Here is a 27,668-nt window from a genome sequence, read left to right on the forward strand (position 1 = left end):
TATTGTGTGCACACAACCGTACTCATTGACTCGTCCATCAAAAGGATGAAAGAAAACTTTAACATGCACTGTGCGAGGTGAGTAAGGGGAAGTTCTGATGATATTAGGCTATAAGGACTGAGAAGCCACACCAATCAACCAGTTCCTTAACTACCCTGGAGTAGAGCGGACAGACATTTGCACAGAGAGACAGAGCAGTCAGAGACAGACAGAGGCAGTGAGAGGGACAGAAGATGCTCTTCCTAGCTCTTCTCCTGGGCATCATGGTCTGCTGCACAGCCCAAGGTAAGCACATGAATCAAATGCTGCCCTAGTAATACTGTAAGTAGTTGAAAATCAGCTCCTATGGCTGCGTAATTTGTCTTTTGACCAATCAGATCAGATCGTTTGGCAATAACTGGGCAAAATATCAGAATTGGGCTGCCTGCGTAAACGCAGCCTTTGTTCTCCGAATACTTGGGATTTCTTAACCAACGAGACCTAATTTAAAATCATATGGTTCTGTTAATATTCACTAAAAGGTGTAATAAATGTGTCATGAGTTATTTTGATTGATAAAAATATTCATTTTATTGTATTTTTCACAGATAATTTGTCATTACATAATTCAAAAAAAGTCATCCGAAAGTGTATATTTCATATAAAATGTTTCTGTAGTTTCTAATGAATTAATAAAATAAATAAAAACCCACAATATTCTGTGTGGTTGTATTATATTTGACATATTCTACAATATAGATACATTATATTTTGTCCATGGGTGTAACAGAATTTTGACTCAAATTGATAGTGACTTTGAGGTGTTCTGCGTTAGTGAAGACAGTTACAGTGAGAACAGGTGTTTAGTTAGCTCTGTAGGTTCTGACATCTGAGAGCTGGGGGGTGGGTAGAGGTAACGGGACCTGTCCAGTTCCTGGTGACCCCCCCACCCCCCCACTCACTTCCCCACATCCTCATAAAAAGCAGAAGTAAGAGTGAGAATGGGAAACAGGCCCCCAAAGACCTCGATCTGCCTAAGCAGGTCCCCAGCCCAATGTGTTTCCTGGAACTAGACGCTATGTGGGGTTTCGTTTCAAACATTTCCACACACACAAAGACACACGTCAAACCAACTCAGGCACACTCTCATTTCCCCTTTCTCCCTAAAAAAAAAACTGAAAAGAATATGAAACAAATAAGAAATATGCCAAATAATTCTCTCTGTTGACGTTGGACCACACCGAGAAATGACATTTTCCTTGAATCATTCCTTTTTTCTATGGATGATTTCTAAGGCACACCACTGAAGTAACTCATCATTCATCATTATGAGACAATTCTATCATGTCAGTAAGAGCAAATTACATAACTTTGGTACTCAAGTGTTGGCATCATTCCTGACAGAGGAGAAATTCAAGAAGATGCGCTTCACTGACATAAAGTAAGGGGATTGTTTGATGCCCATTTGAGTATTTTACACAAAAAAAAGTGAAATACTCTGTTGTACAGTAAAAAAAAAAAAGAATTATTGCCGGTTTGTTGCCATGAATTAAAATGGGATGTCTTCACTCACCACAAAATCTCTTTCCTTCTCACTGTTGGCGTTGTCGTGTCTTTACTATCATTAAATTGAAACTTATAGTTTTTATCAAAGATTCTTCTCCGGAACGTAAACATTGTTCGGACCTGTGAGGTGGAAGAAATTCCTTTGTTCTCTATGAAACTTCACTCTCTCTCTATACTGTGTGGCCATGAGGAATTTACGACCTCTCTCTGACCACAGCAGCCTAGTTGAAGGAGGAAAAGGGGAGGGGGATGGTGCTTGCTGTACCCAAAGAGGGCAACGTCATGAGGGTTACCCTGTGGGCCGGGTGTGGGGCTACACCATTGCCATTGCCATGATTACTGTATATATGTGATAACCTTTGTATGCAAGGCGCAATGATGGCGCATTACTGGGTAATGGAAATGCATTGCTATAATCTCAGGATGAGAACTGCCTGCCCGTGCTGATAGTCACACAGAGTGAGAAACCACAATCTAGACATGTTTTTCTCATCTTAGATACTTTGTATCTAATCCAAAGCAACAATTTTTTTATATTTTATTTTACCTTTATTTAACTAGGCAAGTTAAGAACAAATTCTCAACTACCTGTTCAGGGGCAGAACGACAGCTCTTGCCCTTGTCAGCTCGGGGGTTTGAACTTGCAACCTTCCAGTTACTAGTCCAACGCTCTAACCACTAGGCTACCCTGCCGCCCCAATGTTAAGGTATGATTGACGGTAGGTTGTCCACACCCACCAAAGTGTTGTGTCCTGTTTCGCCACACAGATCTTTACTATGGACTACTGAGGTATGCTGTATGTGAATCTCTGTCTGCAATTGTATTTTATTACTAAAGAGTTTTATACCAAGGTTCCTGTATCTGTGTCATCTATCTGGAAGACTAATTGTTGAAGGAAACTTACATCACCCCATGCAAAGAACCACCCAACATCACTCTCTTTCAGGTAACGAAGAAGCCCCTGCCAATGAACCAGTTGGCATGACCATGGGGGCCCCTAAATCAGCCATCCTCCCTGCCAACCCAGAGTCCAGTCAGGCTCCCCCAGTGGTAGCCCCTCCATCCCTCTGCTGTGGCGTGGACGAGCTGAAACAGTTACTCTCGCAACTAACCCACGACCAGCGAAGAGGTTGATAGCTGGAGAGGAGAGGTGGTCAAGGTGCTGTCTCAACTGGTCCAGGAGCACCAAGAGGTGTCCAGCGGCTAAGGGGAGGTCATCAAGCTGCTGAAGGCTATGAAGGACCAGGGAGCACAGCACCTGAGTGAGCTGTGGAACCTGGCTACACACCAGAGTCTCCTGGTGGAGAACCACCAGGCCCTGCTGCTGCTACCCACCTCCAGGACCTGGCCAAGAAACCCAAAGCTCACCCTGCCGCTCCCAGACAACGAGATGCTCAGATCTTAACCTGCATGAGACAGGTTGTCCAATCAGGATGAATATTAAAGCTTTATAACAAACTAAGCAGCTCAATACAGTTTTAGATTGTGGGCGTCAACCTGCTACTAAACCAAGCTTGGTCAATAAGGCATATAATTATACAGTTCATTTGCTTGTGATAGATTTAAAACCCATTACAGTCCAAGCCCTGTCTAAGCCGGGGGAGGGGGTTCTACTACGCTATCTGGCATTGTTTTAAGAAGGTCATACCATGGATCAGTTTGCTATTTGATTTGACATTTTAAGACCCATTGAAGTATATATACAGTGAGGCAAAATAGTATTTAGTCAGCCACCAATTGTGCAAGTTCTCCACTTAAAAAGATGAGAGAGGCCTGTAATTTTCATCATAGGTACACTCAAACAATGACAGACAAAATGAAGGAAAAAAAATCCAGAAAATCACATTGTAGGATTGTTAATGAATTTATTTGCAAATTATGGTGGAAAATAAGTATTTGGTCAATAACATAAGTTTATCCCAATATTTTGTTATATACCCTTTGTTGGCAATGACAGAGGTCAAACATTTTCTGTAAGTCTTCAAAAGGTTTTCACACACTGTTGCTGGTATTTTGGCCCATTCCTCCATGCAGATCTCCTCTGGAGCAGTGATGTTTTGGGGCTGTTGCTGGGCAACATGGACTTTCAACTCCCTCCAAAGATTTTCTATTGGGTTGAGATCTGGAGACTGGCTAGGCTACTCCAGGACCTTGAAATGCTTCTTACGAAGCCACTCCTTCGTTGCCCGGGCGTTTGGGATCATTGTCATGCTGAAAGACCCAGCCACGTTTCATCTTCAATGCCCTTGCTGATGGTAGCCTTTGTTACTTTGGTCCCAGCTCTCTGCAGGTCATTCACTAGGTCCCCCCGTGTGGTTCTGGGATTTTTGCTCACCATTCTTGTGATCATTTTGACCCCACAGGGTGAGATCTTGCGTGGAGCCCCAGATCGAGGGAGATTATCAGTGGTATTGTATGTCTTCCATTTCCTAATAATTGCTCCCACAGTTGATTTCTTCAAACCAAGCTGCTTACCTATTGCAGATTCAGTCTTCCCAGCCTGGTGCAGGTCTACAATGTTGTTTCTGGTGTCCTTTGACAGCTCTTTGGTCTTGGCCATAGTGGAGTTTGGAGTGTGGCTGTTTGAGGTTGTGGACTGGTGTCTTTTATACTTTCAAACAGGTGCCATTAATACAGGTAACGAGTGGAAGACAGAGGAGCCTCTTAAAGAAGAAGTTACAGGTCTGTGAGAGCCAGAAATCTTGCTTGTTTGTTGGTGACCAAATACTTATTTTCCACCATAATTTGCAAATAAATTCATAAAAAATCCTACAATGTGATTTTCTGGATTTGTTTCTGTGATGTGATTTTCTAGATTCATAGTTGAAGTGTACCTATGATGAAAATGACATGCCTCTCTCATCTTTTTAAGTGGGAGAACTTGCACAATTGGTGGCTGACTAAATACTTTTTTGCCCCACTGTATATTGTATTTGGCATTACTACTATTAGCCCATACAAACGCATTGAATAACAGATTCACTACATGGAACAACAGATATTCCCTCCAAAAAATCTAAAGGAAGTTTGTTCTGAGAGATATAAGAAAGATCAGGAGACATATTTATTTGTTTTACCCCTTATTATTGGCACTAAACAGTCTAAACCATGTCTAAGCCAGGGAAGTGGTAGGGCTATATGGATTTTTTTTAAAGATGGTCATATTAAGGCTCTTTTTGCTATTTGATTTTGCATTTTTATTACCCTTTGAGGAATAAAAAAAATATCAACCGACATGTACGTGTTCGTAAGCGCCTCACTTTTCCACATATTAGTGTGTAGCCCAAACTGTTCAGACGCTACAGACTGAAGTTGGCAGATCGGCTGTACCTACTTCAGACGAGTCTCAAGACGCTTGTGGGGATCGTAAAGAGGGGTCATAATAGTTTGAACACTAAACCGTTCGGACGCTTGTTAGAAATACGCTACAAACAATTTTGTGAGGAAAACGATTTTCGCGATGTCTCTTTGTCTGACAAACACCGCTCTAGCTCTGTCACCTTTCACCGCAGATGCGGAAGTGTGACACCGGCTGATGCGGTATACTGATACTGAGACGCATCCAACGCAAAACATATGTTTCTAGCTTAGACTGACGGATTTTGATAGGGTATGTTTTTATTGTGGGGGGGGGGGACATCGACTCAAGGTTAACAATTAGGTGATAAACCAATCACAGTCTGATACTCAAATAATGTGAATATAAGTCAAGGTTACTCTCCTATCCCAGGTTCTCTGATATTATGAGTGAGATATCTCACATATGGGATTCACCTGAATCTCATAATATCTCTTTCGATATCTCAAATGTGGGATATGGCCAAATCCGTATGGCAAACATGCTCTTCAGAAGCCAGGTCATCTCAACGTGCCAACCCTCAGAGGCCCTGACACAGGACGGTAATGCACCAAAGAAGGCGCAGTGACGTCTAGCCAGTAGAACCTCAACAAAAGTATGAGGAGATGATGCCCAACAAGCCACATTGCAAATCTCCTGTAAGGAGACACTCTTGAACGGTGCCCAACAAGCCACATTGCAAATCTCCTGTAAGGAGACACTCTTGAACGGTGCCCAACAAGCCACATTGCAAATCTCCTGTAAGGAGACACTCTTGAACGGTGCCCAACAAGCCACATTGCAAATCTCCTGTAAGGAGACACTCTTGAACGGTGCCCAACAAGCCACATTGCAAATCTCCTGTAAGGAGACACTCTTGAACTGTGCCCAACAAGCCACATTGCAAATCTCCTGTAAGGAGACACTCTTGAACGGTGCCCAACAAGCCACATTGCAAATCTCCTGTAAGGAGACACTCTTGAACGGTGCCCAACAAGCCACATTGCAAATCTCCTGTAAGGAGACACTCTTGAACGGTGCCCAACAAGCCACATTGCAAATCTCCTGTAAGGAGACACTCTTGAACGGTGCCCAACAAGCCACATTGCAAATCTCCTGTAAGGAGACACTCTTGAACGGTGCCCAACAAGCCACATTGCAAATCTCCTGTAAGGAGACACTCTTGAACGGTGCCCAACAAGCCACATTGCAAATCTCCTGTAAGGAGACACTCTTGAACGGTGCCCAACAAGCCACATTGCAAATCTCCTGTAAGGAGACACTCTTGAACGGTGCCCAACAAGCCACATTGCAAATCTCCTGTAAGGAGACACTCTTGAACGGTGCCCAACAAGCCCTCAGACCTTTCAGAGGCTGTAACTGTTTGCCATTATAGGCCAATATAATAGCTTCCACAATCCAATGTGATAACCGTTGACAAGAGAGGGGCCTCCCCTTGCAGGGCCCAGGACACAAAGAGTTGACTCCTCTTGCGCAATGCTCTTGTTCTATCAAGAATATGTGCAATGCGTGTAAGGGAGGTAGAAAGCCACACGAGCCAAGGCGAAACAATTCTAATTGTCGCTGACCTTAGGCATAAAGGCAGCGTTAGGCAACAAGGAAACCTTGTAAAACCCTGTGGCAAACTGTAGGCATGAACTGTGAACTAAAATCACATGCAGCTCACTCGCTTTGTGGCCATAAAGGGCAAACTGTAGGCATGGCTTTGTGGCCATAAAGGCTAGTAGTAAAGCGGTCTTGAAGAGGAGAGAACTCTCAATGCTTTCCAGAGGCTCAAAAGGCTGCTGTGAAATACCCTCAAGCACAATAGACAGATCCCAAGCCGCGGCTCAAGGCTTGGAAACGGGACTTAATGAAACAACATAACAAGGGATGTTATCCCACCGTGTTATTGTCAAAGGCCTATTATGACAGGACGAAAGAGCGGCTAGATAGACCTTAACCATTAAATACATATACAGTCAGGTCCATAAGTATTTGGACAGTGACACAATTTGCATCGTTTTGGCTCTGTACGCCACAACAATGGATTTGAAAGGAAAGAATCAAGATGCGCTTTAAGTGTAGACTTTCATCTCTAATTTAAGGGTTTGAACCGTGTAGGAATAACAACCATTTATATACATTTATAACAAAAGTGCTTTCGCGCAAAAAAGCACAATCGTTGCACCAATGTACAGTTGAAGTCAGTAGTTTACATACACCTTAGCCATAATAATAGTGGAGAGAATTATTTATTTCAGCTTTTATTTCTTTCATCACGTTCCCAGTGGGTCAGAAGTTTACATACACTCAATTAGTATTTGGTAACATTGCCTTTAATTTGTTTAACTTGGGTCAAACGTTTCGGGTAGCCTTCCACAAGCTTCTCACAACAAGTTGGGTGAATTTTGGCCCATTCCTCCTGAAAGAGCTGGTGTAACTGAGTCAGGTTTGTAGGCCTCCTTGCATGCGCTTTTTCAGTTCTGCCCACACATTTTCTATAGGGTTGAGGTCAGGACTTTGTGATGGCCACCTTGACTTTGTTGTCCTTAAAACTTCTTATGTCTGGGGGCAGTATTGAGTAGCTTGGATGAATAAAGGGGCCCAGAGGTGCCCACAGTAAACTGCCTGCTACTTGGTCCCAGAAGCGAATATATGCATAGTATTAGCATAGTTGGATAGAAATCACTCTGAAGTTTCTAAAACTGTTTGAATAATGTCTGTGAGTATAACAGAACTCATATGGCAGGCAAAAACCTGAGAGAAAATCCAACCAGGAAGAGGAAATCTGAGGTTGGTCGTTTTTCAACTCATTCCCTATTGAAGATACAGTGGGATATTGGTCATGTTGCACTTCCTAAGGCTTCCACTAGATGCCAACAGTCTTCAGAACCTTGTTTGAGGCTTCTACTGTGAAGGAGGGGGGAATGAGAGGGGAATGAGCCAGGTGTCTGTCAGAATGCCATGCACTCGTGACGCTCGTTCACGTGAGTGTTACCTTGCGTTCCATTTAAATTCTACAGACAAAGGAATTCTCCGGTTGGAACATTATTGGAGATTTATGATAAAAACATCCTAAAGATTGATTCTATACTTTGTTTGTTTCTATGGACGGTAACGGAAATGTTTGACTTTTCGTCTGCAACTAGTGAACGCGTGTCATGAATTTTGATTTGTGAACTGAAAGTGCTAACAAAAGGAGCTATTTGGACATTAATGATGGACATTATCGAACAAAACAAACATTAATTGTGGAACTGGGATTCCTGGGAGTGCATTCTGATGAAGATCATCAAAGGTAAGTGATATTTATAATGTTATTTCTGACTTTTGTTGACTCCAACATGGCGGATATCTGCTTGGGTTGTGTTGGTCTCTGAGTGCCGTACTCAGATTATTGCCCGGTTTGCTTTTTGGCAACATTTTCTGGAATTTTGTTGAAAGGCACAGTCAATTTAGTGTATGTAAACTTCTGACCCACTGGAATTGAGATAAGTGAAATAATCTGTCTGTAAACAATTGTTGAAAAAAATGACTTTGTGTCATGCACAAAGTAGATGTCCTAACCGACTTGCCAAAACTATAGTTTGCTAACAAGAAATTTGTGGAGTGGTTGAAAAAAAACCTAAGTGTATGTAAACTTCTAAATTCAACTGTAATTGGACAAACTAACATAATCATACATTAAATTGTGAGTTTTAATACTTGTTTGCAAATCCTTTGCAGTCAATGACTGCCTGAAGTCTGGAATCCATAGATGTCACCAGATCCTGGGTTTCTTCCCTGGTGATGCTCTGCCAGGACTTTACTGCAGTCTTCAGTTCCTGCTTGTACTTGGGGCGTTTTGCCTTCAGTTTTACCTTCAGCAAGTGAAATGCATGCTCAATTGGATTCTGGTCAGGTGATTGACTTGGCCATTAAAGAACATTCCACTTTTTGCCTTAAAAATGTATTGGGTTGCATTCGCAGTATGCTTCGGGTCATCGTCCATCTGCACATCGTCTCATCTGTCCATAGGATGTTGTTCCAGAACTGTACAGGCTTTTTAAAATATGTTTTTTTTGGCTAACTCAAATCTGGTCTTTCTGTTTTTGAGTCATAACAATGATTTACATCTTGTGGTAAACCGTTTTGTATTTTCTCTGGTGAAGTCTTCTCTTGATTGTTGACTTTGACACAGATACGCCTACCTCCTGGAGGGTGTTCTTGATCTGGCCAACTGTTGTGAAGGGTTTTTTTCTTCACCAGGGAAAGAATTCTTCTGTCATCCACCACAGTTTTTTTCTGTGGTCTTCCATGCCTTTTGGTGTTCCTGAGCTCACCAGTGCGTTCTTTCTTTTTAAGAACATACCAAATAGTTGATTTGGCCAAAACTAATGTTTTAGCTATCTCTCTGACAGGTTTGTTTAGATTTTTCAGCCTAATGATGGACTTGCTTCATTGGCAGTGACAGCTCTTTGGACCTCATATTGAGGGTTAACAGGAACAGATTCCAAATGCAAATGCTACACTTGAAATAAACTCTTGACCTTGTAAATTAACTAATGAGGGAATAACACACACCTGGCAATGGAACAGCTGAGGAGTGAATGATGGAGGCCACTGTGTTCTTGGGAACCTTCAATGCTGCAGACATGTTTTGGTACCCTTCCCCACATCTGTGCCTCGACACAATCCTGTCTCAGAGCTCTACGGACAATTCCTTTGACATTATGGCTTGGTTTTTGCTCTGACATGCACTATCAACTGTGGGACCTTATATAGACAGGTGTGTGCCTTTCCAAATCATGTCCAATCAATCAAATGTACCATCTCACGAATGATCAATGGAAACAGGATGCACCTGAGCTCAATGTCGAGTCTCCAAGCAAAGAGTCTGAATACTTTTATAAATAAGGTATTTCTGTTTTTAATTTTTAATTACATTTGCAAAAATGTCTAAAAACCTGTTTTTGATTCTTCATTATGGGGTATTGTGTGTAGATAGATAAGGGAAATTATTAATGTAACAAAATGTGGAAAAAGTCAAGGGGTCTGAATACTTTCCCGAATGAACTCTACTGTAGGTATTGGAGTTACAAATGTGTTAATTCAAATATGAAGTATATCATTACAGTAGACCAGTGGTTCCCAAACTTTTTATAGTCCCGTTCCCCTTCAAACACTCAACCTCCAGCAGTACCCCCTCTATCACCAGGGTTAGCGCACTCTCAAATGTTGTTTTTTTGCCATCATTGTAAGCCTGCCTCACACACTATACAATACATTTATTAAACATAAGAATGAGTGTGAGTTTTTGTCACTTCCCACAAGCAAAGTTGTGACAAAGAGCTCTTATAGGACAAGGGCACACATAATAATATAATAATAATTAATCATTTTGCTCTTTGTTAGCCATCTAACATATAAAACCTTATTTGTTAATAAAAAATGGTGAATAACTCACCACAGGTTAATGAGAAGGGTGTGCTTGGAAGGATGCACAGAACTCTGCAATGTTAGGTTGTATTGGAGAGTCTCAGTTTTAAATCATTTTCCACACACAGTCTGACTGTATTTAGTTTTCATGGTAGTGAGGGCCAAGAATCCACTCTCACATAGGTATGTGGTTGCAAAGGGCATCAGTGTCTTAACAATGCGATTTGCAAAGGCAAGAATCTCTGAGCACAGCCCTATCCAGAAATCTGGCAGTGGCTTCTGATTAAATTCAATTAGAATAAAACCGCTTGTTGCAATTTCGATGAGGGTCTCTTGTTCGGATATCGGTAAGTGGACTGGAGGCAGGGCATGAAAGGGATAATGAATCAAGTTGTTTGTGCCATCCATATCGGGAAATTACCTGCGTAATTGCGTGCCCAGCTCACTCAGGTGCTTCGCTATATCACATTTGACATTGTCCATAAGCTTGAGTTCATTTGCACACTAAAAATCATACAATGATGGAAAGAGCTGTGTGTTGTCCTTGTTAACACAGACAGAAAAGAGCTCCAACTTCTTAATCATAGCCTCAATTTTGTCCCGCACATTGAATATAGTTGGGGAGTGTCCCTGTAATCCTAGATTCAGATCATTCAGGTGAGAAAAAACAACACCCAGACAGGCCAGTCGTGTGAGAAACTCGACATCATGCAAGTGGTCAGACAAGTGAAAATGGTCAGTAAAAGAAAACTTTAAGCTCGTCTCTTAATTTTAAAAAAACGTGTCAATACTTTGCCCCTTGATAACCATAACATGCCCATATCATTGCATAATGCAGAAAATTCACAAGAGTTCAGGGGCCTTGCTTTAACAAAGTTAACCATTTTCACTGTATTGTCCAAAACGTCTTTCAAGCTGTCAGGCATTCCCTTGGCAGCAAGAGCCTCTCGGAAGATGCTGTAGTATACCCATGTGGCTTCGGGAGCAACGACTTGCTCATGCGTTACCCCTCCACTATGTCTCCCTGTCATGGCTTTTGCTCCATCAGTACAGATACCAACACATCTTGACCACCAAAGTCCATTTGATGTCACAAAGCTGTCCAGTACATTAAAAATATCCTCTCCTGTTGTCCTGGTTACCAGAAGAGGATGTCCTCCTTAATAGGGCAGTTGTACAACTAAATGCTTTCAACTGAAATGTGTTTTCCGCATTTAACCCAACCCCTCTGAATCAGAGAGGTGCGGGGGGCTGCCATAATCGACATCCACGTCTTCGGTGCCCGGGGAACAGTGGGTTAGCTGCCTTGCTCGGGGCCAGAACGACAGATTTTTACCATGTCAGCTCGGGGATTCAATCCAGCAACCTTTCAGTTACTGGCCCAATGCTCTAACCACTAGGCTACCTCCCGCCCCCCTCCGTTACGTTAACGTAACGTAACGGACATATATCAGGAGCTGTGCCAGGCCCGACACATCTGTTGGCTCATCCAGCTGTAGCGCATATAATTCACTGGCTTGTATGTGAAGCAGTAATTGTTTCAAAACATCTCCTTTCATGTCAGTGATGCATCGTGAAACGGTGTTGTTTGATGAAGATATTGTCTGTATAGTTTTTATGGCCTTTTCCCCCCAGCAGTGTCCCAGTCATATCCGCGATAGCAGGAAGAATGAGGTCCTCCACAATAGTATGGGGCTTGCCTCTCCTAGCCACTCGGTAGCTCACCATATAAGATGTGTCTAGCCCCTTCTTATTAATGGTATCTGTTGATTTTATACATGTCTTACTACTCGAAAGTCATCTTTATTTTTCAAATTGTCATGTTTTCTTTCTAAATGTCTACGCAAGAGTGACGTTTCCCACAAGAGAGTAACGGTTAATGTGATTGGATGTTCATTATTTGACTAGGCTACCTGTATTTGACATTTTGTTGCTATTTCGCTGGACACTAGATAGTTTCATTTTATTTTTGGAAGTGAAACGAGGCTACTCAGGCGAGAGAAAAAAAATGTGGATCACGGCCTCCCGGGTGGCTCAGTGGTCTAAGGCTAGCTGTGCCACCAGAGACTCTGGGTTTGAGCCCAGGCTCGAGCGCAGTGCGCGCTGACCAGGTCGCTAGGTGCACGGTGTCTCCTCCGACACATTGGTGCGGCTGGCTTCCGGGATGGATGCGCGCAGTGTTAAGAAGCAGTGTGGCTTGGTTGGGTTATGTTTCGGAGGACGCATGGCTTTCGACCTTCGTCTCTCCCGAGCCCGTACGGGACTTGTCGTGATGAGACAAGATAGTAACGACTAACAATTGGATACCACAAAATTGGGGAGAAAAAGGGTAAAACATATATTTTTTCAAGGAAAACAAAGAAAATGTGAATAACATTTTTGTTTGCCGTACCCCCGACGCCATTGTACGTACCCCAGTTTGGGATTAGCTGTGTAAGACTATGTCTGCGTTCCATGAAACAGGAGATTGCTAGATTTGTTTATGTGTGTTATTAATTCCTGGTTCTGTCTTTGGTTTGTTGACAGAGCAGAGCCCTCCAGTGATCAAGCTGAACTCGGTGGTGCTGAGGGAGGCTGTGTGGACTATCCCTGTTGGAACCTCATCTTTCACATTGACCTGTGAGGGGTACAGCACAGTCACCTGGTCAACCACTGCATTCAAACTCATGAGGAAAACTAGACTGGGGAGTGTGATTACCACCAGGCACCTTACAGTAGACTACACTGGCACATACAAGTGCATGTATGAGAACCAACCAGACCTCCTCTCAGAGGTCCACATCTATGTGAAAGGTAAGTGTATAAGTATTGTCATATTCAGTGCTCAACCTGAAGACTCACATGCACCATATATCACGTGTTATGTTTCTTATAGATCCCCATAACATCTTGGTGACCCCTCGAACCCTGGGAGATGTGAAGGAGGGCAGTGATGTTCTCCTCTGTCAGCTGACAAACCCCATAGCCACCGACCTATCCGTCCGTATGGCCAACGGAGACCCTACACCCCCCGACATGAACTACACTGTCAACCCAAAGAGAGGAATCCTCATCCGATACCTTCTGACAAGCCACAGCGCAGACTACGTCTGCAGTGCAAAGATCAATGGGGTCACGAAAGTCTCCAAAGTTGTCCCCATCTTCGTCATTCAAAGTGAGATGAAGTTGATGTTTGTGTTTGTTGGATATTGAGGTTATTAGCCCCAAAGCATTTCAACACATCTAAACACTTCTCTACGTCTGTTCCAGGCTTGCGTTTTCCACCATCTGTGCTAATTGAGGTAAATGGGTATGTTCGTATTGTTGGAGAGCAGCTCCTGATCCCCTGCATTACCAGCAACCCTAACCACTTCTACAACGTGACGTGGAAACACTCCTCCCTCAAAGTCAGTTAAACAGTAGCCTATTGTCAATTTCTGTCATTAAATCATAGATGTTTTCCCTACCTACGTGTGCTTTTAACTTGTATGATACATTTCTGAAGATCTGAACTGATATGTTGGTGTTGTTTTTATAGGTATTGGACTTTTCACATAAAATGATACAAGAGGACCAGAGTAATCAAGTGCACATCACCAGTAGTGTGACTATCCCAGCTGTGGCCATGTCTCACACAGGGAACTTCACCTGTACAGTCATGAATGAGGCTGGGTTCAACAGCTCCACCACCTACCTGCAGGTTGTAGGTAAGCATTAGGTAGTGTTGATCTAGCGTCTAATATGTTTCACTACACAGACACATACAGTAGTTATGTTATCCTGCAAAATTGGGATGGTAGTACGAGGCTCGGAAAACAAACACGGAAACCTGTTTTAAAAGTGAAACTCAGCTCAGCATCCTCAAAAGGAAATTGGGGTGTGACAAGCTCAATTTTCAGTTTAGTTCAAGTTCGTGGTCACAATAACGTTCTCTCTATTTTCCCTCTCACCTCATCAGATAAGCCTTACATGAGGCTCATACCCCGCCTGTCACCAGATCTCTACTTAAATGGCTCCTTAGTTGAAGTGAACGAAGGAGAAAACCTTGAGATAAACATTCAGATCGAGGCGTATCCCCAAATCAAGGAGCAGTGGTGGGACATCCCCATGTCTCACAATCACAACATCTCCACTCATGACGACACATGGGCCGTCCGATTCAATAACAGGTCATTGTTTTCCCCTCTAGTTTCACTGGACATGATTTGTCTGATTCTGAATGTTTGTATCGCATCATTTATAAAGTAAGTACAGAATCTATTTATTGAAACTGCGCTGTTATTTGAAACCAACTGATACGGTCACCCTGTAGGTACGAGAGCAGCCTGCTGCTACAGAGAGTGAGGTCTGAGGAGAGAGGCCAGTACACCCTCCACACCAGGAGCACATGCCTCAATGGCTCCATCACCTTCAATGTCCAAGTCTACCGTAAGTGATCTCACTCCAGCGTGATCGGTCACATCAACATTCAAACTGGCAGGAAAATATGGACCGCAATTGTGACCCGATCTGAGAATGTGACGGCGACTTAAAAAGCGTGATGCCGTTTGTCCTCTCTGACTGAGTAGAGAAACCCAGTGCCAAGGTCAGACTGAAGAATGTTACCACCCTGACCTGCACCTCCTCTGGATACCCAGCTCCCACAATCCTCTGGTACCAGTGCCCAGGAATACAAAACACGTAGGTGGAAAAACTGCTGATGTAAAAAAAAAAGGGCTGTATAAAATACATTTGATTGATGGATTGTAGATTCTCTAACTGGATTGCAATCGAACAAGATCTTTCCAAGGCACAAGATGCAGAGAGAGCTGTTTTGACTCTTCTGTGCTCATCCTGATGGTCCTCTGTTGTCAGGTGTGATGGTGATAATGACACCGTGGAGGTGCAGCCTCTTCTCACCAGCACCATGGCGGTGCAGAGTGAGCTGACCCTCAGTCCCTCAAGTATGGAGGTCACAGTGGAGTGTGTGACCTTTAACCTGGTTGGTAAAGAGCGGGACATCTTCGTATTGCGTAAGACAACCTTTGCAGATATACAATATACTGTACAAAGAAAGGTTTTGTGAGGTTCTCACATGGCGCTGGTTCTATCACATCATGACTAGTATTAAAACAGCTACAGGTAGTGTTATATCTAATCACTTTTCAGTACTGAATAATGTCATGAGCTGACTTCAGGGGCATGTTGTTGATTATGTCTTAGGTGTCCCTGCTGCGACTTTACCAACATTTGTAACGCCCAAGCTGTTCACACCCACTTTCATTGGAGCCACCAGCACAGCAACCCTTCTGTTCCTTCTGCTTGTCATCGTCCTGTACAAATACAAGCAGGTGAGCTGCATTTACTGGCCCATTCACTGGCAATCAATGCCCAAAGACATGTGCAGTTAGACCATTACTCAACATATGTTTTCTCTCACAGAAACCAAAATATGAAGTCCGGTGGAAGATCATCGAGGCCAATGATGGGAATAACTACACCTTTATTGACCCTACACAACTTCCTTATAACAAGAAGTGGGAATTCCCTCGTGACAAGCTGAGGCTTGGTGTGTTTTATTGCAGTTTTGGGGGGTAAAAACAGAGACCAGTACACCTTTATTGACCCTACACAACTTCCTTATAACAAGAAGTGGGAATTCCCTCGTGACAAGCTGAGGCTTGGTGTGTTTTATTGCAGTTTTGGGGGGTAAAAACAGAGACCAGTACACCTTTATTGACCCTACACAACTTCCTTATAACAAGAAGTGGGAGTTCCCTCGTGACAAGCTGAGGCTTGGTGTGTTTTATTGGGGGTAAAAACAGAGACCAGTACACTAAACAGTAATGACTGACTGAATACTGTGTGTTCCAGGCCAGATTCTGGGAGCAGGGGCTTTTGGGAAAGTAGTGGAGGCCACTGCCTATGGTCTGGGGACAGATGACAACATGACCACGCGCGTGGCAGTAAAGATGCTCAAGCGTGAGTTAGCCTCCTCATACTGTGTGTAAAATCTTTCCTGCAGCGTTGCATTTACATTACAGAAGGAAGTCAACTGTTATTGGATACTTGCTGTTATTGGATACTTGCACCCATCGTAGAAGAAGCACTACCTCAGTACATGTAATAATGAAAAAATGACTTCTCCTCCTCAGCAAGCGCCCACTCCGAAGAGAGAGAAGCTCTGATGTCAGAGCTGAAGATCCTCAGTCACCTGGGATCTCATGACAACATCGTTAACCTGTTATTGGATACTTGCACCCATCGTAGAAGAAGCACTACCTCAGTACATGTAATAATGAAAAAATGACTTCTCCTCCTCAGCAAGCGCCCACTCCGAAGAGAGAGAAGCTCTGATGTCAGAGCTGAAGATCCTCAGTCACCTGGGATCTCATGACAACATCGTTAACCTGTTAGGGGCGTGTACTCAAGGAGGTGCGACAAACTCTTTTCTGTCCTTGCATTTCCATACAAAAAGGTCAACACGACTTGGCGAGTGTCATTGTTAACCAAATCGATCATCCCATTTATTGTGTTCGACCACAGGCCCAATGCTGATGATCACGGAGTACTGCAGCTATGGCGACCTGCTGAACTTCTTGCATGGCAAGGCCAAGCTGTTCCTGTACTCTATCCCGAGCGGACCAGGGACTCCAGAGGATCCACGGGTTCCAGAGAACCGTGATCACTACAAGAACACATGTGCACAGGAGTCCCGTGTAAGGAGGTAGGCTGTAATGATCACTAACACGCCTCTCTCGTCTCAACTCACTCTTCTTTTTCCAATCTCCCAGCAGACACATGGTTCCTGTTTAAGTGAAAGCACACCAGAACGAGAAACAGATGTGAGACAAAGTTTCAGTCTCCACAAATGGTTTATGTAATGTGTATTCCACTAGTCAGTGACCTCATGTGCCCCGATTTTATTCACTGCTCTCTGTGGTGCCGTATCACAATCCCCATTCTAACAAGACATGCATGCCTCTTCACACGTGTCAAGGTCTTTATGCTTTCATTGAAACCACACATTATAATGCCTACACAGAATATATGTACAGTGTAGACCGTAGTGTAACCTTGTCATGTAAGCAGGCTCAGTAACATGAGGACACAATGGGTATAATTAAAGGGTAGGATTACTCTGCAAGCTTAGCATTCCATCACAGCAAACATCATCCGCACATGCATACTCTTCTTCTACATATCACTACATCATCTCCGTAGTGGTGTGCAGTTCACAAACGATTTGTTCTTTTTGTACGACTTTTTTTACTGACCCGAGAGTCATGACTCGTTCATTTTAGTCGTTTGACCTGCTAGTGCTGGCCGCAATGAGTCCTACTGCAGGATTGATACACACTCCTCCAGCTCATTGGCTCCAGAGACCTGCTCCGACCTCCAACTGCCTGTCACTATGCTCGCGGAAAAATAGATCATGAGCATAGAGAATTTAAAAAATACATGTTTAGAACTCATGATAGATCGCATGGTGCAAGAATGACTACAATTGATTTATTATGGAATTTTATAATGGACACAGCTTTGTAGAAGCAAAACATACACGCCCTCTCCTCAAAAAAATTCAACTCGGGAATTAATTGTTTGGGGGGTGGGGGGGCTGCGGTTTACAAACGATTGTGCTTATCACCCTCACAGGTTTCTCAAATGATTGCCTTGCCTCGTTTACCAACCACTTTTCTGATAGAGTTCAGTGTGTCAAATCGGAGGGCCTGTTGTCCAGACTTCTGGCAGTCTCTATGGGGGTGCCACAGGGTTCAATTCTCTCGCCGACTCTCTTCTCTGTATACATCAATGATGTCGCTCTTGCTGCTGGTGATTCTCTGATCCACCTCTATGCAGACGACACCATTCTGTATACTTCTGGCCCCTCTTTGGACACTGTGTTAACTAACCTCCAGACGAGTTTCAAAGCCATACAACTCTCCTTCCATGGCCTCCAACTGCTCTTAAACGCAAGTAAAACTAAATGCATGCTTTTCAATCGATCACTGCCCGCACCTGCTCGCCCGTCCAGCATCACTAATCTAGACGGCTCTGACTTAGAATACGTGGACAACTACAAATACCTAGGTGTCTGGTTAGACTGTAAACTCTCCTTCCAGACTCACATTAAGCATCTCCAATTCAAAATTAAATCTAGAATCGGCTTCCGATATCGCAACAAAACCTCCTTCACTCATGCTGCCAAATATACCCTCGTAAAACTGACCATCCTATCGATCCTCGACTTCGGTGATGTCATCTATAAAATAGCCTTCAACACTCTACTCAACAAATTGGATGCAGTCTATCACAGTGCCATCCGTTTTGTCACCAAAGCCCCGTATACTACCCACCACTGCGACCTGTACGCTCTCGTTGGCTGGCCCTCGCTTCATACTCGTCGCCAAATCCACTGGCTCCATGTCATCTACAAGACGCTGCTAGGTAAAGTCCCCCCTTATCTCAGCTCGCTGGTCACCATAGCAGCACCCACCTGAGGCACGGGCTCCAGCGGGTATATCTCTCTGGTCACCCCCAAAACCAATTCTTCCTTTGGCCGCCTTTACTTCCAGTTCTCTGCTGCCAATGACTGGAACGAACTGCAAAAATCACTGAATCTGGAGACTCAGATCTCCCTCACTAAGCTTTAAGCACCAGCTGTCAGAACAGCTCACAGATCACTGCACCTGTACATAGCCCATCTGTAAATAGCCCATCCAACTACCTCATCCCCTTGCTGTATTTATTTATTTATCTTGCTCCTTTGCACCCCAGTATCTCTACTTGCACATTCATCTTCTGCACATCTACCATTCCAGTGTTTAATTGCTATATTGTAATTACTTCGCCACCATGGCCTATTTATTGCCTTACCTCCCTTATCCTTTCCTTATTTGCACACACTGTAACTAGACTTTTTCTACTGTATTATTGACTGTATGTTTGTTTATTCCATCTGTAACTCTGTGTTGTTGTATTGTGTCGAATTGCTACGCTTTATCTTGGCCAGGTCGCAGTTGCAAATGAGAACTTGTTCTCAACTAGCCTACCTGGTTAAATAAAAAATACAAAAATTCTGTTCTGTAATTCTGCCGCACAAAACAGAACAAACCTCTCAGTACTGTGTGTGTCTGCAGTGACAGTGGGATCTCCTGCTCCAGCTCAGACAACTTCCTGGACATGCATCCAGCGCAGAGACCGAAACACTGTCCTATGGGTAATTAGCATCCTTTTACTCATCACAGTAGCATAGAGAGGTTTGTGGAGCGTCTTAAGGTTGCAAAGCTACTGGTCATTTACAAAAAAGTTACCAGCATTTTCAGTACATTTTGTAATTAACAGGTAATTGCAAATGTGGTCATTTATACCTGAATAACTTTTAGACATGTAATCATATAAAATATATTTTCTTAATCTTTATATCTGACCATATTGTCCATGAGTTTCTAGTTGATAGACCATATGGTTCAAGAAGAAATAGTTGAATTATTTTAAAAAGCGTCTAATCAACAATGACATTTTATTGTTGGGACTGTAGTAAGGTTCTATCTGCGCAAAGCATAGTTCTGAGAAATTGAGCATCAAAAATGTTTACAACCCAGATCTCAGAACTGTTTTGTAGTGAATTCCTCTTTCATAACCAATTCAGGTCTTCACCTTAAAGTACCTAAAGTGCAGAGTATCAAGATACGGAGACGTTTGTAAAACAGTCTTCCTGGGCGGGGGGGATGTTGTCGAGAAACAGCTTTGCCAGCTGAATTTAAGAATCCACCACTTATTGTCATAGGAGAGGTCGCAATTTACACTATAAAATGGTCGCAAAAGAAAATCAGCCAGGCTCTTTTACGCCCTCTTCCAAATGGTAGCTTTTAATGCAGAGGTTGCGCACAGTGCAAGTGTGAATATTTTTGCCACCCACTCACAGGAAAACAATTCCAAACAAATGACATTATTACGTACTACACCACCCATGTTATCGACATGATTAAATGTCCATGTGGGCTGTTACGTCGGTAAAAACTCTCGTTCTCTCAAACAAAAAATTACTGAACATAAAAGTTCAATCAGGAGAAACCACAGGGACTATCCAGTCGCAGTACATTTTAATGACCTAAAACATGACATTTCCACCTTTAGATTGGAGAAACCACAGGGACTATCCAGTCGCAGTACATTTTAATGACCTAAAGCATGACATTTCCACCTTTAGATTGGAGAAACCACAGGGACTATCCAGTCGCAGTACATTTTAATGACCTAAAACATGACATTTCCACCTTTAGATTGGAGAAACCACAGGGACTATCCAGTCGCAGTACATTTTAATGACCTAAAACATGACATTTCCACCTTTAGATTGGAGAAACCACAGGGACTATCCAGTCGCAGTACATTTTAATGACCTAAAACATGACATTTCCACCTTTAGATTGGAGAAACCACAGGGACTATCCAGTCGCAGTACATTTTAATGACCTAAAACATGACATTTCCACCTTTAGATTGGAGAAACCACAGGGACTATCCAGTCGCAGTACATTTTAATGACCTAAAACATGACATTTCCACCTTTAGATTGGAGAAACCACAGGGACTATCCAGTCGCAGTACATTTTAATGACCTAAAACACGACATTTCCACCTTTAGATTGGAGAAACCACAGGGACTATCCAGTCGCAGTACATTTTAATGACCTAAAACATGACATTTCCACCTTTAGATTGGAGAAACCACAGGGACTATCCAGTCGCAGTACATTTTAATGACCTAAAACATGACATTTCCACCTTTAGATTGGAGAAACCACAGGGACTATCCAGTCGCAGTACATTTTAATGACCTAAAACATGACATTTCCACCTTTAGATTGGAGAAACCACAGGGACTATCCAGTCGCAGTACATTTTAATGACCTAAAACATGACATTTCCACCTTTAGATTGGAGAAACCACAGGGACTATCCAGTCGCAGTACATTTTAATGACCTAAAACACGACATTTCCACCTTTAGATTGGAGAAACCACAGGGACTATCCAGTCGCAGTACATTTTAATGACCTAAAACATGACATTTCCACCTTTAGATTGGAGAAACCACAGGGACTATCCAGTCGCAGTACATTTTAATGACCTAAAACATGACATTTCCACCTTTAGATTGGAGAAACCACAGGGACTATCCAGTCGCAGTACATTTTAATGACCTAAAACATGACATTTCCACCTTTAGATTGGAGAAACCACAGGGACTATCCAGTCGCAGTACATTTTAATGACCTAAAACATGACATTTCCACCTTTAGATTATTTTGAGGCTTAGAGAAAGTTAAGATATCTGACAGGGGAGGTGATATAAATAATACTCTCAGCAAATGAGAATGTTTTGGGATTTTCACACTCCAGACATTATTTCCTCAAGGTCTTAATGACGAAAAATCTATGTATATGTTATGTTGTGAATGTGAACATAAATGAATGCCCCCATTTCAGATTGCTCTGACGTTTTGCTTGCGCTGTACCCAATGATTTTAGAAAACTTGCTTGGTAGGTCGATGTCCTCATTGTGATTGTACAGGCATGTTTAATACGTTTTATGTACACACTGAAATAGAATATTTGTGAAATGCAGATTGTTATATTTGGTAGCGCTTACTTGTTTTCCCTCGACTCCAACCACATTCGATGCGTGGAACGGATGTGGGTGAGGCTATGTCTACATAAGGGTGCAATGTTGTTTTTTTTTACTCACAAAAGCTCTGACGAAGGCCTTGGGGCCGATGCGTAAACTTATTAAACAGCAGTGATACTATCAAGAGCAGAGACACTATCAAGAGCAGTGATACTATCAAGAGCAGTGATACTATCAAGAGCAGTGATACAATCAAGAGCAGTGATACTATCAAGAGCAGTGATACTATCAAGAGCAGTGTGCGAGTTTCTTATTTTTTTCACAATAGAAAATGACAGACATTTAATGAATAAATAAATATAATACCCTTACGTCTTTCTAATCACATCAAAGATACCGTGACTTGGGAAAGTATTCAGACCCCTTGGCTCGTTCCACATTTTGTTAGGTTACAGCCTTATTCTAAATTTGATTAAATTGGGTTTTTCCCTCATCAATCTACAAACAATACCCCATAATGAAAAAGCAAAAACATTTTTTGTGTGCTAATTTATATGAACAAAAACGTAAATATTACATTTACATAAGTATTCAGACCCTTTAGTGCTTTGTTGAAGCACCTTTGGCAGCGATTACAGCCTCGAGTCTTTTTGGGTGTGACGCTACAAGCTTGGCACACCTGTATTTGGGGAGTTTCTCCTATTCTTGTCTGCAGATCCTCTCAAGCTTTGTCAGGTTGAATGGGGAGCGTTGTTGCACAATTATTTTGAGGTCTCTCTAGAGATGTTTGATCGGGTTCAAGTCAGGGCTCTGGCTGGGCCACCCAAGAACATTCAGAGACTTGTCCTGAAGCCACTCCTGTGTTGTCTTGGCTGTTTGCTTAGGGTTGTTGTCCTGTTGGAAGGAGCAGGTTTTTATCAAGGATCTCTGTGTACTTTGCTCCATTCATATTTGCATCGATCCTGACTAGTCTCCCAGTCCCTGCCACTGAAAAACATCCCCACATCATGATTCTGCCACCATCATGCTTCACCGTAGGGATGGTGCTAGATTTCCTCCAGCCGTAATGCTTGGCATTCAGGCCAAAGAGTTCAATCTTGGTTTCATCAGACCAGAGAATCTTGTTTCTCATGGTCTGAGACTTTAGGTGTCTTTTGGCAAACTCCATGTGGGCTGTCGTGTGCATTTTACTGAGGAGTGGCTTCCGTCTGGCCACTCTATCATTAAGGCCTGATTGATGGAGTGCTGCAGAGATGGTTGTCCTTCTGGAAGGTTCTCCCATCTTCACAGAGGAATTCTAGAGCTCTATCAGAGTGAGTGTTGGGTTCTTGGTCACTTCCCTGACAAACGCCCTTCTCCCGATTGCTCAGTTTGGCCGGGCAGCCAGCTCTAGGAAGAGTCTCAGTGGTTCTAAACTTCTTCAATTTAAGAATGATGGAAGCCACTGTGTTCTTGGGGACCTTCAATGCTGCAGACATTTTTTAGTAACCCTTTCCCAGATCTGCACCTCGACACAATCTTGTCTCGGAGCTCTACAGACTATTTCTTCGACCTCATTGCTTGGTTTTTACTCTGACATGCACTGTCAACTGTGGGATCTTTATATAGACAGGTGTGTGCCTTTCCAATTCATGTCCAATCAATTGAATTTACCACAGGTTGACTCAATCAAGTTGTAGAAACATCTCAAGGATGATAAATGGAAACAGGATGCACCTGAGCTTAATTTCGAGTCATAGTGAAGGGTCTGAATACTTATGTAAATAAGATATCTGTTTTTTATTTTTAATACATTTGCAAACCTAAAAAAAACTGTTTTCGCTTTGTCATTATGGGGTATTGTGGGGAGACCGATGGAGTTTTTTTATTGAATCCATTTTAGAAAAAAGCTGTAAAGTAACTAAATGTGGAAAAAGTCCATGGGTCTGAATACTTCCCGAAGGCACTGTATTTATTAATGTTCATCACACATTTGTTAAAGCGATAGTTCACTAAATTGACAAATACTCTATATCCTATGGAAAACTAGCAACATTGCTAAAGTTTAGCCCTGGGTGATATATTTTTCTGGTCTCTGACACCCGAAATCAGTAAACTATTTGCTAGTTATCAATAAACTGTAGTACATTTTTTATTTGAGTGAAATACCCCTTCCATGGAGGTTTTCATATTGCTATAGAACAAGTCAACAAAATAGCGATGCCTCTCCAATGGGCCTTAAACAAGCTGTAAGGCCGCTGCATTTATTTATTTTTACCACAAAGACCATTCTTCTGTAAAAGTGGTGAAAACATTCTAAGTACTTGCAAAAGCAGACCAGAACTTATGATACGAATAATGAAGGACTATGGTTCTATCTGCAAAATGTGTGGTTGGAGATAATTAGTATTTTTCAAGTCCCAGATCTCAGAACTGTTTTGTCTTCTTCTCTCAAGTACATCACCTTACATACAATTATTTTCTATTTACAACCCAGCATTGTATGATTGGATTGCAGCTAGAACCTTATAGAACCAAGTTCAAAGGTGTTGGCACAGACATAACTTTTTTAGTTCATTGTAAATCGTCTGTTTAACAAATCTGACATCTCAGATTTGAAAATATAAACTAGAACACAACATAGAAATTATAAACTAGAATACCTCCTAGTCACGCCCTGACCATAGAGAGCCCTTGTTTCTCTATGGTGTAGTAGGTCAGGGCGTGACTAGGAGGTATTCTAGTTTATAATTTCTATGTTGTGTTCTAGTTTATAATTTCTATGTTGGTGTTATGTATGATTCCCCATTAGAGGCAGCTGGTAATCATTGTCTTTAATTGGGGATCATATTTAAGTAGCTATTTTTCCCACCTGTGTTTGTGGGATATTATATTTTGTGTTTGTGCATCACGTAGTCACGTTCTGTTGTTCGTTTATTTGATTTATTGTTTTTGGCTTAAGTTTCACTTTGGAATAAATATGTGGTACTCAATATCCGCTGCGCCTTGGTCCCGTTCTTACGACAGCCGTGACACAACCTAAAGAACAGCTTTATGTGAACAACCCATTCTAGACCAAAATGTCAGATAGATCCTTATACTCCCAAGGTCTCGACTAACAAATAACTATGCAACACTTCCAATGATTTTTACATTTCTCACAACTGACACCAGTTTGGCACCAAAACATTTACAACAAAGACCTATTGGCATTGTAAAATAAATAGAAGCATGTGCAATAGATAAAGAAAACGATCATATTCAACACCAATGGTATTCACTTAGTTGATGGGATATATTTAGGATAATGTTTTACAGCTTTGTCATTCCATTTGTTATATTACAATTATATATATTTGATTATTCTATACCTTTTATATGTTATGAAAATTCCATAAAAAACCTTGAATGTTTCCAAAATGTCAGTAGTTTACTGGTAAACTTAGAAAGGTTATCTGAAATATACCCTCCCTTTGCAACCCTAGGTCTCATATACTCTCTCTCTCTCTTTCTCTTTCTGATAGGTTCCCTATGTGAGGATCCAGAGACAGGCACCTGGTCGCTGGACATAGAAGACTTGTTGAGGTTCTCCTCTCAGGTGGCTCAGGGAATGGACTTCCTGGCATCCAAAAATGTAATAGAACAAAACAAATGTAATTAATAACATAACTCATGTAGTGTAACATGCAGATGCACACACGTACATATGAATGACGCCTATGTCGTCTTCGTGCAGTGCATTCACAGGGACGTGGCGGCCAGGAACGTCCTCTTGACCGATGGCCGTGTGGCTAAGATCTGCGACTTCGGCCTCGCCAGAGACATCGAGAATGACTCCAACTATGTGGTGAAAGGAAATGTGAGTAAATAACATATCAAGAAATCACTTTAGTTTTAGAGGCTCCGATCCTTGAATGATTGCGAACTATGATATGATGATGATCTCTAAATCTATTGTATTCCCAGGCCCGTCTGCCAGTGAAGTGGATGGCCCCTGAGAGCATCTTTGAATGTGTGTACACAGTGAAGAGTGACGTCTGGTCCTATGGGATACTGCTGTGGGAGATCTTCTCCCTGGGTGGGTCACACTGGCATTTGATGACAAAAATACTGTCTTATGTTGAATTAATCAAAGTTTGTGTCCAAATGAAACATCTGAAATAAATATTTGGTTGGTATTTCTAGGTAAGAGCCCATACCCTAATGTTGTGGTGGACACCCGGTTCTACAAGTTGATCAAAGATGGATGCTACATGTCTCAGCCGGACTTTGCCCCTCCAGAAATGTGAGTATTGTTCTTCAAGATGGGTATATCAGTGAAGAGATATGACGTTACCTGCCAGCCTGCTGCACTATCTGAAACGGATTGTTCTCCTCAGATACACCATCATGAAAATGTGCTGGAACCTGGAACCAACAGAGCGTCCAACCTTCAGTACCATCGGCCAACTCATCCAAAGGCTACTGCCTGACCAGCCAGACCATGTAAGATGGACTTAAGTGACACACTGCCTAGTGGTTAGAGCATTGGGCCAGTAACCAAAAGGTTGCTGGATTGAATCCCAGAGCTGACAAGGTAAAAATCTGTCGTTCTGCCCCTGAGCAAGGCAGTTAACCAACTGTTCCCCGGGCACCGGTGAATGTCGATTAAGGCTGCGCCCCACACCTCTCTGATTCAAATGCGGAAGACACATTTCAGTTGAAGGCATTCAGTTGTACAACAGACTAGGTATCTCCCTTTCACTGTAGAAAATATGTTAAAGTTTAGTCTCACTCTTAGCATTCCACTAACTTCTAATCATTCCCTACAGCTAGATCTACTGTACTTCTAAAATGTATTTAGAGTTTGTGGAAGAATATCATTTGGTGGGAGAAAAAAAAAACGTTTTTGAATGTGATACTAAGTATCCTGACTTCTGCCAGACCTACAGGAATGTGCAGGATAAGACCCCACAGCAGGGGGACCCAGCTAAGACGAATGGGGATTGTGATCAGACACTGAACCAGGAGGGAGAGGAGGAGCCCCTGATGAAAAAGAACAACTACCAGTTCTGCTGAGAGCACATCAGACCATCATCAATGACTATACATTCACGTTAACATCTGTCAATCACAGGCAAGAGATGGGTGGATACACACCAGTTTATCCAAATGTCTTGATTCTCATTGTACTGAACATGATTTCAGTGCCATACAGTAGCTGCCAGTAAGCAACATTGGGAACTAAGCTTTTATGCCTTGATCATTGATCAAATGACCAAAAGCTCATAATTAGGTCATATAAATCTAATTATCTTTAAAGCTGCAATATGTACGCTTTTGGGTGACCCCACCAAATTCACATAGAAATTATAGATCTGTCATTCGCAGTGAAAGCAAGTCTAAGAAGCAGTAGATCTGTTCTGTGCACTATTTCTGTTCTGTGCACTGCTTTTCCGTTCACAAGTTTAGTTTTTGCATCTTTCACTTTCTATTTTGTACACAAGCTTCAAGCAGCTGAAAAAAACCATATCTTTTGTTATTTCACAGCGGTTTAGACGGTACAATGATTCACAACACTATACTTGCTTGTTTAGTCATAAACTGAAATGAGGCATTCTATTAGAATGTTAGCAACCAGGAAATGGCTGAGGGATTTCTAGATAATGTACCTTTAACATTTATGAGATACTTTACTAATGTCACACCCTGACCATAGTTTGCTTTGTATGTTTCTATGTTTTGGTTGGTCAGGGTGTGATCTGAGTGGGCATTCTATGTTACATGTCTAGTTTGTCTAGTTCTATGTTTGGC

The 27,668-nt window shown here is 42.3% G+C and overlaps 1 protein-coding gene across 1 annotated transcript; it reads left to right on the forward strand.

Annotated features, from left to right (window-relative positions):
• Nucleotides 1-146: 146 nt before the first annotated feature.
• LOC109872961 (macrophage colony-stimulating factor 1 receptor 1) lies at nt 147-27,625 on the forward strand. Its single transcript, XM_031808163.1, has 21 exons — nt 147-285; nt 12,831-13,097; nt 13,180-13,458; nt 13,554-13,690; nt 13,822-13,990; nt 14,242-14,452; nt 14,596-14,711; nt 14,852-14,963; nt 15,138-15,295; nt 15,486-15,613; nt 15,705-15,831; nt 16,137-16,244; nt 16,587-16,697; nt 16,809-16,989; nt 19,403-19,482; nt 25,400-25,509; nt 25,612-25,734; nt 25,842-25,953; nt 26,061-26,160; nt 26,255-26,360; nt 26,799-27,625. The coding sequence occupies exons 1-21, from the start codon at nt 234-236 to the stop codon at nt 26,931-26,933; spliced, it is 2,922 nt and encodes a 973-aa protein (XP_031664023.1). The 5' UTR covers nt 147-233; the 3' UTR covers nt 26,934-27,625.
• Nucleotides 27,626-27,668: the final 43 nt, after the last annotated feature.

This window comes from Oncorhynchus kisutch, linkage group LG28, assembly GCF_002021735.2.
Source record: "Oncorhynchus kisutch isolate 150728-3 linkage group LG28, Okis_V2, whole genome shotgun sequence".
Lineage (NCBI taxonomy): Eukaryota > Metazoa > Chordata > Actinopteri > Salmoniformes > Salmonidae > Oncorhynchus > Oncorhynchus kisutch.